Raw genomic sequence first — 12,508 nt, 5'->3', positions numbered from 1 at the left:
ATGTAAACAGAAGCACTCAGCTCCTGACCTTTGGACAAAAAAAAAAAAAAAAAAAATGTCAAATTTAAATTCCTCCTCCTCGCTCACACTTTAGTCTCAGAAGGAAAAAGAGAGGGTGTGCACAGGCTGTGCTCAAGCCGACCGGGCCGGCACCTGCGGATACAGTGCAAGGAAGAGCAGTACAAGCTTCATGCTGCTCCACAGCATCCTTTGAACCCTGACCTAAGGCACTGATCCAGCAGTCTGCAGGCAGCTGGATCTCTAGGCACATTCACTCAGCCTCACTGCTGAGACTGGCCATATGAGTACCATTCTCTGATGTGCACAGCTCTGTGCTAGGAGCCGGTCTAACAATCACATCACACAGCCTTTCCAGACAGGGACAGACAGCTTTCTGGCACCTGTGACCTGGGAGACCAGTGAACTTAGACTTGGGCCAGAGTGCTGCTTCCAACTCCCCTCACAGTCTAGCCCTCACTGGCTTTGCAGTGTGCTTGCTATCTTAAAGCAAGCCCAGCTCTGTCAAGAAATAAGTGCAATGACAAAAATTAACCACAAGATGGTGCTAGCACCACAATGCAACACCAGAGATGCTGAGCACTCAACAGACCTTTGGAGTCTCATCCTGGTTCACCACACATTATTCCATTCTTTTCTATTTACTTAGACTTAGCCTAACAGCTTATACATGTTTGTAGCTTAAAAACAACAATAACAACTTCAAAGGTGTTTATTTATTTATGCTTTGTTAAGATACAATCTTAAATTTGTGGGGGAAAAAAACCCAACAACCCTCGGCTCAGTATTTTACGCCTTTCGCTGGTTCACTTTCTTTGACTCTTCTGACATCATGATCTTTGTAGACTAACTCTGTGTTCATCTCTCTCCCAGGGACTGAGCTGTTATCACTTGCTAACCCTGAGCCAACTACTTCACACATGTGTTTGTTTTTTAAGCCCTAAGAAAGCTCGTGCCAATACTGAAAACAAATTAGAAGAGCAAGAGAATGCATGAGCTCACCTTTAATCCTAGCATTGGGAGGCAGAGGCAGGGGTGTATCTGTTCACTGAAGGATAGCCTGGTCTACATAGTGAGTTCCAGATGAGCTAGAGGTACATAGCAAGACCAACCTATTCCAATGTGTGTGTGTGGGGGGGGTGGGCAACTAAGTAAATCAATAAAAAGCAAAAAAGCACTGGGGAAAGATGTCCCCAAACACCATAGAAGAAGCTGCAGCATGAGACATAACATGTAAACATGACAATTTAGCCACAGCCTAGGAAATAAAGGTTAAGTTCATAGTTCCTGATTCCATTTTTTCTCTGTAGTAGAAAATATAATTGAAAAAGGAATACTCATCCAAAAATATAATTTCTAGATAGCTAAAGTAAACATAGATTAAACATTGGGTTAAGTGATATAGTAAGCTATGGGAGTGATATAATTTAGCATCTAAAGACTAACAAGCAAAGATGGAAATGAAACTCGGTGATCTGGATTGAACTCCATCTCCTCAGGTTTCCAGCTGAAGTCCCAGTTCCCATTACACAGCATGTGGCTGGATTGGCGAATAGGTCTGCTAAGAGGTGATTAGGTCCCAAGGTGGCCACTAGTGTGTACAGGAGACTCTGCAGGGACAGGAAGCAGCCAGCCACAGACAAGAAGAAAATCTTACAACAAACGCAGTGATCTTGCCATACAGCTTCTGGCCTCCAGGTTGTGGTGCTCTGTAAGGCAGCTAGCTCTGCTAAAGGCTGCATTTGTTGCTGGGTATAGGGATAGTTTCTTTGGGTTAGGTACTCAAGAGAGAAGGCGTCTTCAAAGGTATTTCATAAAAATGAGATGTGTGAGTTCAGAGCTATCCTTACAGGTGTTCGGCTGCCACCCTCACTTGTCACTAAACAGCAGAATTTATGAGGATGACTCTAGTTGACAAGTTAGTTCTGCTTTTCAATACTCCCATACAGGATACAAATTATTAAATCAGTGCAACTGTCTTGCAGCCTCACATTTCTTCTATGAGAGAAGTCCCCCTGTAGTAGAGCAGTGAAGGTTTGATCTGGTGGAGCACAGCGGCATTTACATCAGTGACTTACAGCTTAAGACTTAAATGTCCCTCCCAAAGCCCACAAGTCCAGTCCACCACAAGAGCACTGCTTTGCTTTAGCACTGCTCCACATCCACATGTCCAGCCTTCCCACCAGTCCAGAAACAAGAGCCATCCATAGAGACCTCTGAAACTCTGGGCTGCACCAGCCTGTCCTCCTTACATGCCAGCTCTTTCAGCATCCTGTCATGATGCCTGACTAACACAGTTTCTCTGTGCAGCCATGGCTGAGCTCACTCTATAGACCAGGCTGGCCTGGAACTCAGAGATCCACCTGCCTCGCCTTTCCTAGTGCTGGGATTAAATGTGTGCTCTGCCACCACCTTGCTCAGAAGTAGGATTTGCTCAACTGTCTTCTCCACTGTCATTATTATCATTCTAACATTATGCTTTTATAGTTCTTTTAGTAAATTTTCTGTAAAGTGGATAGAGTCTCTCACTGAACCTGCTGTTCACCCATGGGCTAGGATGCCTAGCCAGCTCTAAGGATCTTCCTGTCTCCATTCCCTGACACCCCTTCACTCCCAGCCCCCCCCCCCCCACACACACACTGCCAGGTTTAGAGACATGCACAACCTTGCCCAGTTGTTTGCATGAGGGGATTCCAAAGTTCGGTCTTCAGGCTTGTATGGCAGCTGACCCACTGAGACATCATCTCAGGCCCAGGAACCATAAAGGACTGGAAAACTCGGTTTTGAAATTCTAACCAATGCTAAGTACTAGCCAGTACCATGTAGACAAAGGACTGTGTGACTTGATTCTAGCATGAGTCATGTCCCCCAAACCCCATCATTGCTACCTCCAACTGCTGCAACCTCCAAGTCCGACACAGACCTGCTGCTCATCTTCTGCAGGAGCACAAGACTGCTCATTTAACACTGACTAAGGCATGGGGAGGAAACAGCAAAGAAATGAAGCAAAAGCACACTAAACACTCTAGGGATGACAGAGGGCAGAACTGAACTCACAAAATCCGTTTCCAGTTTCCCCATTTCTTGCTTGTAGCTTCTCATTCTGTTGCTATACATTCCTCGACTTTGGGGTGGAATTTCTCGAACTTCCAAATCCATCTGTTCAAGCTAAAGTGGAAAGAAAAAAATGTGAACCACATTAGTATTCTTTATTTGCCCAAATGTTATGGCCAAAAGGACTGGATCCTAACTCCTCAGTGCACAGCTGAGGAAGCAGAGCCACAGTGCCACCTGCTCCCTGCCAGTGTCATTGGGACTGCTTTAATGCTCACTTCCTGGTTGGCTTGGGAAGCAGCTAGAAAACGACAAGGCTGCCAAGCTGTGTGCTTCAGCAAGAGTTTATTTTGGAAAACATGTGCATTAATCAAACCCCTTCATTCATTTGTTCTCAGTACCCTGGAAGCAACTCAGTGATGAGTCCAACCTGATCCAGTTTTCTGACCACGAGTGTCCAGAATGACAGGAGACTGTTTCCTGTGACTTGGACATGTGAGGAAATCTCTTTGAGAAAGTCTTTCCTAGTTAGGAAAATCACATACAAACAACATGTGATCTTGGCCTCCAGCCTAACCCTTACACACTAAAATCACACTCACTGATGAGGAGTTAAATGGATACAGTTAAATGGATGCTATCTACACCCTGCTCACTGAAATCACGACAGGGCATGCTTTAGCCATCTGTCATCCTGTAACACTTTGGATATAGCACAAGAGCATTTAAGATGCCAACAGAGACATACAATGATGATTCAGAGCCCAGGTTCTGTGGGGAAGCTCTGTTCACACTGTAGGCACCACAACTCACCAGCCATGAGGGCTTGAACAGAGGTCTTAATGATACTCTGCCGTATTTTTCTCACCTCTAAGAATAAACTCTTGCCAGGCAGTGGTGGTGCATGCCTTCAATCCCAGTACTTGGGAGGCAGAGGCAGGCGGAGTTCTGAGTTCAAGGCCAGCCAGATCTACTGAGTTAGTTCCAGGACAGCCAGAGCTACACAGAGAAACCGTGTCTCAAAAAAAAAAAAAAAAAAAGAAGAAGAAGAAAAAACTCTTTCCTGGGACAACCATGAAAATTACCTGAGTGATACCTAATGTACTTAGAACATACATCCCTAGATTAACAGTAACTCAGGATTAGAAAGAAATAGAGCAAGCTCTCTAGGAGGCAGTAGAGAGCTAATCTTTTGTTTGTTTGTTTTGGTTTGGTTTTTGGTTTTTGTTTTTTTTTAAGATTTATTTATAGATGGTTGTGAGCCACTCTGTGGTTGCTGGGAATTTAACTCAGGACCTCTGGAAGAGCAGCCAATGCTCTTAACCACTGAGCCATCTCTCCAGCCTGAGAGCTAATCTGTACATGCCCCTAAAAGAAGGAAAGCCAGGAACAAGAACAAATTGGCCCAGACTAACTATGTCAATAACTTCCAAGGAAAAACACCGCAATGCATTTGCTTCTGAGAGCATTCCAACACATTAGTTCAGGACCAATATAAGCTTATCACAATACTGAATAACTACAGTAGAATACAGATGGTCAAAAAAGCAGTTGTAGTTAAGATATGTACTCATGAGAAAATAAGATCCTTTTAATTAGCCCTTTTCAAAGAGTGATCATAACTGATGCAGCTCATCACGAATGAGAAGTGCCAGTCAGCCAGATCACGTGCCGAGCATTTAAAAGTCCTCCTCTGCAGTCATCAGTTTCCTGCCTCTGTGTTTCAGTTCTTACGTGAGCATACAAAGAGGGCTGTAATATGGCACTCATGCACACTTTGTCCCTACCTGTCAGACGGACGGAGCCCTGTCTCCCTCCTGCTGGCCGACTTCCCCATTACTCTGCCTTCTCTCATGGCCTGTGTGCTCAATTGCTCCTCTTTCTTCCCCATTCCCTACGATCTCAACACTGCTCGTAGTCACCTTCCCAGTCTGTTGCATCTCCCTCTCCCCACACACCTTTTCTCTCAAATCCAGGAGCTACGAAACAAAGAAACCAAGAAATCTTTGTGTTTCTGGGTCTGGTCTATTTCTACGTAGCATAATGGTTTCCAGTTCCATCCACTTTCCTGCAAATGTCATGATTCCGTCTTTCCTTACAGCAGAATATAATTCTATTATATATGTACCACATTTCTTTATCCATTGGTAAGTGGATGGACGTTAGGCTGCTTCCATGGCTTAGCTACTGTGCACAGTGCAGCAGTAAACATGGATGTGTAAGTATCTCTGTGGCAGCTCCTAAGTCCATGGGGCACAAGCAGCGGTGGCATCTCTGCACCATCTGGCATTTCTACCTTTAGTGGTTTAAGAACCCTCCACAGTGACTCCCACACGCCTCTGCAAGTTTCTGTTCAAGAAAGCAGAGACAGGCTCTTTCACCTTAGAACCTGGACAGTATTGGTTACCTTTTTGAGTTTGGGGAGTTGTTGTTGTTGTTGTTGTTGTTGTTTTATTTCTTATACTCTTTCCAGGCTGGGCTTGAACTTACTATGTACCTGAGGAGAGGATGGCCTTTGAATCTTCGCTCCTCCTGACCCTTCTTGAGATTACATCATTTGCCACTGGCCTGCCCTGCTGTCCTCTTGACATCAGTCATGCTGACCAGGTGAAATGGAGCCTCCAGTTGTTTTAGTTTGCATTCCCTGATGGGTAGGGATCTGGAGCACTTTTAACTAGCCTGTCTTTTGACTAGATTTGTTTTTCTTGTGTCCAACTTTTGCGGTGTTTTGTATTTCCTACATAGTAGCCTCTCCCGACTCATCTGAAGTACAGCTGTCAATGATTTTCTCCCATTCTGTCAGTGGTCTCTTCACTCTAGGAATTATTTCTTTGCCATGTGACTAAGTTCATGTAATCTCATCTGTCAGTCTCTGTGTCTTGAAGAGTTTTCAGGGTTGGAGAGACTCGCTGCCTTGCAGAGGACCTGAGTCTGACTGCTACAATCTCTGTCAGGTGACTCGTAGCCTCCTGTAAGGCCAGCTTCAGGAGATCTGACACCATCTTTTGATCTCTGTGAAATCCACACACATGCACAAGCACACACACACACACACACATACACACACACACACACACACACACACACACAAATAAATCTTTAAAAAAATAAAATAAAATTCAAATGCTTGCCCTAGCAGTCTCAATCTTTTTGTCAAGGTTTGTGGTTCATTTTCAACTGATAGAGGCTGCCTTATTTTACACTGTTTTTGATACCTTGTAAAAATAAAAAGGTAGCTATAGTGATGTGAGTTTATTTCTGGGTTCTCTATTCTATCTGGCTCACCCATCCTGCTTTAGTTACTACGGCTCTGTGGTATAATTTGAAATTGGGCATCACAATGTTTCGAGCACTGTTGTTTCTGCTTAGGATTACTTTAAATGGGGTTCTCTGTGCATCCATATGAATTTTGGATTGCACTTTCTAGCTTTGTGAAGAATGACACTGGGGTTTTGATGGAAAGTACATTGACTATGTAGACGATTTACAACAATATAGTCATTTTCATAATATTAATTTTGTCAATCCATAAGTACGAAGAGCTTGTCATCTTTCAGGTCTCTTTTCAACATCTTCAGTGTCATAAAGTTTATATACAGAGGTCTCTCATCTCCTTCACAGGTTTGTTCCTATTTCATTTCTTTTCTTTTCTTTTATAAGAATTGTGAATGGGAAATTTTTCCTGATCTCTTTCTTGGTAATTTCATTCATTAATTACTAACTTCAGCATAGTGATTTTATATCCGACTGCCTGGCTGCAAGTGCACAGCAGATCTAAATGGAGTCTTTAGGACAGGGCTGTCATCTTGAAAGGGTGACAGTTTGGCCTCTTCCTTCCCCAGTTATACTATTTTCATTTCTTTCTCATCAGATCGTTCTAGCTAGGACCCCAGCACTGCGCTGACTGGACTACAGAGAGGGTGTCTAGCTAAGACTCCAGCACTACACTGAATAGGACTACAGAGAGGGTGTCTAGCTAAGACTCCAGCACTACACTGAATAGGACTACAGAGAGGATGTCTAGCTAAGACTCCAGCACTACACTGAATAGGACTAGAATAGAGAGGGTGTCTTTGAAAGTATTTACTGGTGGCAAGGTGACACGTGTCTTGTTGGAATTCAGGAGAAGAACATACACTCATTCTGTCTCACAACAGTCATGTAGTCACTGGAGAGTAGATGACATGGTCAGTACAAAAAGTACAGTGTCCATAGACTACAATAAATCATGATTGGAAGTGTCACAAAAACTACCAAGCTTTCTGCCAGGTTCCTCATCTAAGAAATCATCAAAACTGAGTAATTCAACAAATAGAGATAATTAAACACACAGAAATGCTTCTTCTAGGTCCAAATCTTTATATAAGTAATAACAAAGCACTGTAAGCTTCCTAAGGGCTTGCTCATGGTGGAACCTCAATCCTAAAGAGACCAGCTTTCTCTCAGTATCAAATAAACGGACCATCTTCAGATGGTAAAGAAAAATAGCAATTCTGAAGAGGGGAAGAAGCTGCCAGGGAGAGCAGTGTGAAAAGCCATCCTTATTACTTCTTGGCATCTCAGCTATGATCAAGCATAAAACAAAATCTCAAGACCAAAGACCTAATCAGTTGTGTCACTTATAGTCATCCTATCAACCAGAAGGAACAAGTGTCCTAATGGGTTGCTCTGATATCAGAGTCTGCATATGAAAGCCAAGAGGTGGGAGAGAAACCATTAACATGAAGAGAAGAGTGAAGACAGGAGAAAAGGATGAAGAAAGACAGGCATTAGAATCGTGGACATGGAGGTGGAGACAATGGCAGCCACCCACAGAACAGAGAAGTCATGTGGGATGGAGACAGTTGGCCATTCTGACCACAACAAGAACCAGAAACAGTGAGAATGTAGAAACACCTCTGTAGGTGCTAGACCCCATTGCTGTGCAATGGAGAACAACTTCTTCCTTGGAAGCCCAAAGCTGCTGCTGCTGCTTCTAATACATGGCTCCCCTAATAAATATTACTCATTGAAGCAACACTGAGAAATGTCAGGCTCACCGGGGGCCCTCTAGAGAAGTCTCTGCCTTCCCAAAGACTCCCAATGTCCTTGAGCTGCCTGATGGTCCAAGGAGGTTCGCAGAGAAACAACGCAAGAAGCCTGCATCCCTAGCCATGTCTAAAGCAGTACTCCACGAGCTCCAAGCAAGTAATAGCAGTTCATGGAAACCCATCAGTCTACTAGCACAGACACTGAAGAAACACCAAAGAATGCCCATCAGTACTTAGAAAAGCCATGCACTCACTTGGCCCATGATACACAGCAACAGTCTAACAGTTTCTACAAAATTGGCTTTCAAAACTCAAAACCAGAACACAATACTTCTCTCTCTCTTGCTCACTGACTTAGGGACTGTTATGAAAAAGCAGTGTTTGAGCCGGGGCTGACATGTACCTCATCCAGGAACAACACCTACAGACTGTACAGTAGTGCACGGGAGCTCAGGTGGGTTTCCTAGCCTCTCTAAGCCCTGGTCCTCATCTAGAACGGTGGTGACAACAATCTCGGCATCAGTCTCCCATGATTCGCTGATGCTCCTACAGGGTTCCCTGAGTATGAATGTGATGCTCTAACAATGCTGTCCATACCATGTCTCAAAAGTCCATCCACACAGAGCAACACTGAAGAATGAAACAATATGTCTCTCTGGGACAAGAACAGGCTTATTCCAGGCTTTGTGTTCCTGGTGGGAGCAAGAGTCTACATCTCCTCTATGGAAATTGGGCTAAAGGAAGTTAAGCAACCAAGTTGAAACTCTGGCAGCTGTTTTTGTTATAACACAAGCCTTCAGTTTTGGACTTCGGAGTTTCATGTCTTACAAGCTAAAGGAAATAGCTCAGTCAGCAAAATGCTCATCATGCTAACGTGAGAAGCTGAGATCTGATCACTAGCAACCACATAAAAGCTGGCTGTGGCGAGAGGCGTGCCTATAATTTCGGTAACGTCCACTTGGAAAGTCAACACGGGATCCCTGGAGCTGGATGGACAAGTCAATCTACCTCAATCAGTGAGCCTGGGGTCCAGTGCGAGACCCTGCCTCCACAAATAAGATGAAAAGAAATCGAAGAAGATACCTGATATCAACTTCTGACCTCCACACCCATATGTACTCATGTGCACACTTACACACGTGCACACGAAGCCCCCACACACACAAAGATGCAAATGAGTATGTACATACAAACACATACACAAGCAATCTCACATCTTCAGTGGGCATCTAGAGACTGGCAAGCTTCTGCCGCTTCCAAGTTGATGGAAATCTCAGACCTTTGTCAGTTTTGAAAGACAATCCTTATCTCTTAGGTGTTGTGAGAAAATTAAAGATACAACACAATATACTTACCCCAATATGAGGTGTACTGTGCATTTATCAAGTACTAGCTACTAAGGTCACGCACCAAAACACTAGTTCTTGGGAGATGTACTCTTAAGAAATATAAATTAGAGTTTGACATTTAATGAGCCACCTTTATTAAAAAGAGTAAAACCTCTACAAGCTATTAAATTTCCTTTAATTTGAAAAGGAATGAACTACTAAGAGGAAACCTGATGGTCCATGCATGTCTACAGCACACACAGCAGGCTTTGGGGTCTGGCTCGAGGAACTGTGTTCCATACACCCCTAAGGATACGCACCAGTTCTCTGGCCTCTTCAAGCTGTTTCTCCACATTGGCAACCATTTGCTTCTTCTCATCTAAAACAAGCAATAATATCAAAGAAATGACAATTATACAACATAAACTGAAAATCATTGTTCTCAACCTTCCTAATGCTAACAGTTGCTCATGTTATGGTGACCCCAACCATAAAGCTATTTTGATGCTACTTCATAACTATAATTTTGCTGTTATAAATCATAATGTAAACATCTGTTTTAACTGTTGGGTCTTAGGCTATGAAAGGGTCTGTGACCCACAGGCTGAGAACTGCTGCTCTAAAGCATCATATTTTAATATATCCTTCTCCCTTCTGATCAACCAGATCAGAAAAGGTAAAAATCATTCTTTGGTAGGTTATAAACTACACTGAACACTGACTCTGCAAGATGTGGAAATTCAATCCAAGGAAGGGCCGAGTTTTTAAGAGATGTCATCTATTTATAAGGGAGACTAACAAGGGTTTTGTTCTCTGTAAGATATTATCCCAAAAATAGCAGATATAGTGATGACCAGAGGGATTTGCTAAGTCATCATGGTAACAAATTGAAATCACTGATTTGTGACTATAACTTAAAACTCATATGTAAAAACACTTCCCCAAACTGGGCAAGATCTTCTAGCTCTTTACTCTGTGCTTTCAATAATGTTAAGGATAAAGTATGAGGGCTGGAGAGAGAGAGGGGGCTCAGCAGTTCAGAGCACCAGTGTTCCTTCAGGGGACTAGGGTTCAGTCCCTAGCACATACATGGTGGCTGCCAACTGTCTGCAACTCCAGTTCTAAGACATCTGACCCTTCTTCTGGCCTCCACCAGCCCTCAGGCATGTGGTGCACACACATACAAACATTTACATATATAAAACAAAAATTGTAAAACATTTTTAAGAACAATAAAGTATGATAAAAAGAAATAGGTAAAGTCTTGACTTCTGATTCCAAATGCAAAGCCACTTGTGTCACTCACTGGGCTAGGATGCTGGACAACAAATAGTTTCTTTTTAAAACTTAGGGTTTTTAAAATGGCATTTAAAATGAGAGGAAAAAGCAAATAAGCAAACAAAACTGGAAAAATCCCAACCAAGGGGTGCTCTGAGTGTCTTCCTGCTGCTCCAGTAGCAGCAGGGCATCCCGAGAAACTGTTACAGCCCACATATGTCTAAGAGCTACGACTACTTAATGTTTTGCAGAATCCGTGCCTGGATCCTGGAGCACCAAAAGGACATTAGGCTTAAAAAAATAAATAAATAAAAGAATTCTTTCTAGTTTTAACCACAAAGATGTGAATAACATATGGACTTCAGTCAATAACAAATGATATGGACCGGTGGCAAATGTATCAAGACAAGGTGTTAACAAGGTCCATTGGCATGTAGAAATGAAGAGCCATTTTGTGATTGTTATATAATCTCAACTATTCTAAAAGTAAAATTTTTTGAGCCAGGAGTATAGCTGACTGAGTGTGGGTCTAACAAGAGAAAAGGCCTTGGGTCGCACAACCGGTACCACAAATACAAAATGAAGCCAGTATTTAAATTAACGATAAACTGTCTAAGGGAACAAGATCCCTCTGGGTTTCTAGTGTAGACAATGTGTATAAGTGTAAAAATGAAAACATATATGTATATGCACACTTGACACTAATTTGTATTTGCTACCCAAAGATGACTAAAATTCCATAAATACTTGTTTATAAAGCATAACTGAAACTGAACCATAGGTAGCAGCTGACAGATGTCTCCCCAATATACTCAACTAAAAAGTATATCTGGCTCTTAAACTCTCACCTTTCTTATTCTCTAGCCTACCTTTTCTCTCTCCCTTTCCCCCTCTCCACATGGCCATGGCCGGCCTCTCTCTTTCTAGCTTCTCTCTTTCTCTCTGCCTTTCTACAATAAAGCTCTAAAACCATTAAAAAAAAAAAAAGTGTATTGGGCAGCTTCAATGGTCTCCTAAACTTTAGACGGTATGACAGTTACTCCATTAAACTCAAGGGTCTCCTAAGCAACACCTGTTTTGTGGCATCTCTGTTACTCCCCTCCCTCAGTTCCCTTCTCTCCATCACCAGAATTCAACACCATTTCTACTTCTACATCTTAAAGCCCTGACAGCCCATTTCTCTTCAAATGTAGGTTTTTGTTAAGAGACTTAACTTCACTCTAGATTAGGCACAGAAAAGATGCAAGAAGTTCAAGGTTCCCTTTAAAGGACAATTTCGAACAGAGTCTAAAGAGCTGGATCCTAGCCAGCCCTGCCCACTGCTGACTGAAGCCCCATAGAGTAACTAAATGACATCTCTCAAAGGCTAGTTTGGTATGCTTCCTCTGCTGGTGTGCCATGCTTCATTTGCTGAAATGAGCACCCTTCCTTCCCACTCTACAGATGGAAGAGACAAGCTTACAGAGCCAAGAAACATGTCCACAAGTACATGTGCAAGATGAGGCAGACGTGGGATCCTACACAGGTCTGATACCAGCAGCCTGAGTCTTAATCACTCTGTCACAGTAAATTCTTGGAACATTCTAACTATAGCCCTAATAGGATTCACAATTGAAAGTGGGGAGATAAAGAAGTAACTGCAAAACAAGCTGGAGCAGCCATTCTAATATCAAATAGAAGTGGCTTCCAACCCAAAGTTATCAAAACAGACAAGGAGGGGCACTTCATACTCATCAAAGGTAAAATCTACCAAGAGGAACTCTCAATTCTGAATATTTATGCTCCAAATACAAGCACGCA

At 42.8% G+C, this 12,508-nt stretch overlaps 1 protein-coding gene across 6 annotated transcripts in view; it reads right to left on the bottom strand.

Moving 5' to 3' along the window:
* Positions 1-12,508, bottom strand: part of Vti1a (vesicle transport through interaction with t-SNAREs 1A) — a 306,907-nt gene that overhangs the window by 286,423 nt on the left and 7,976 nt on the right. For all 6 annotated transcript variants that reach the window (XM_029537740.1, XM_021195954.1, XM_021195929.1 and 3 more), the window contains exons 2-3: positions 9,751-9,809; positions 3,076-3,186 (exon numbers count right to left, since the gene is read on the bottom strand). In XM_029537740.1, coding sequence (XP_029393600.1) covers positions 3,076-3,186; positions 9,751-9,809 — 170 coding nt within the window. The remainder of the gene's footprint in view (positions 1-3,075; positions 3,187-9,750; positions 9,810-12,508) is intronic.

The sequence above is a fragment of the Mus pahari genome, chromosome 1 (genome assembly GCF_900095145.1).
Source record: "Mus pahari chromosome 1, PAHARI_EIJ_v1.1, whole genome shotgun sequence".
Classification (NCBI taxonomy): Eukaryota; Metazoa; Chordata; class Mammalia; order Rodentia; family Muridae; genus Mus; species Mus pahari.
Note: the sequence above shows the minus strand (reverse complement) of the source record. Positions and strands in the feature narration are given on the sequence as shown.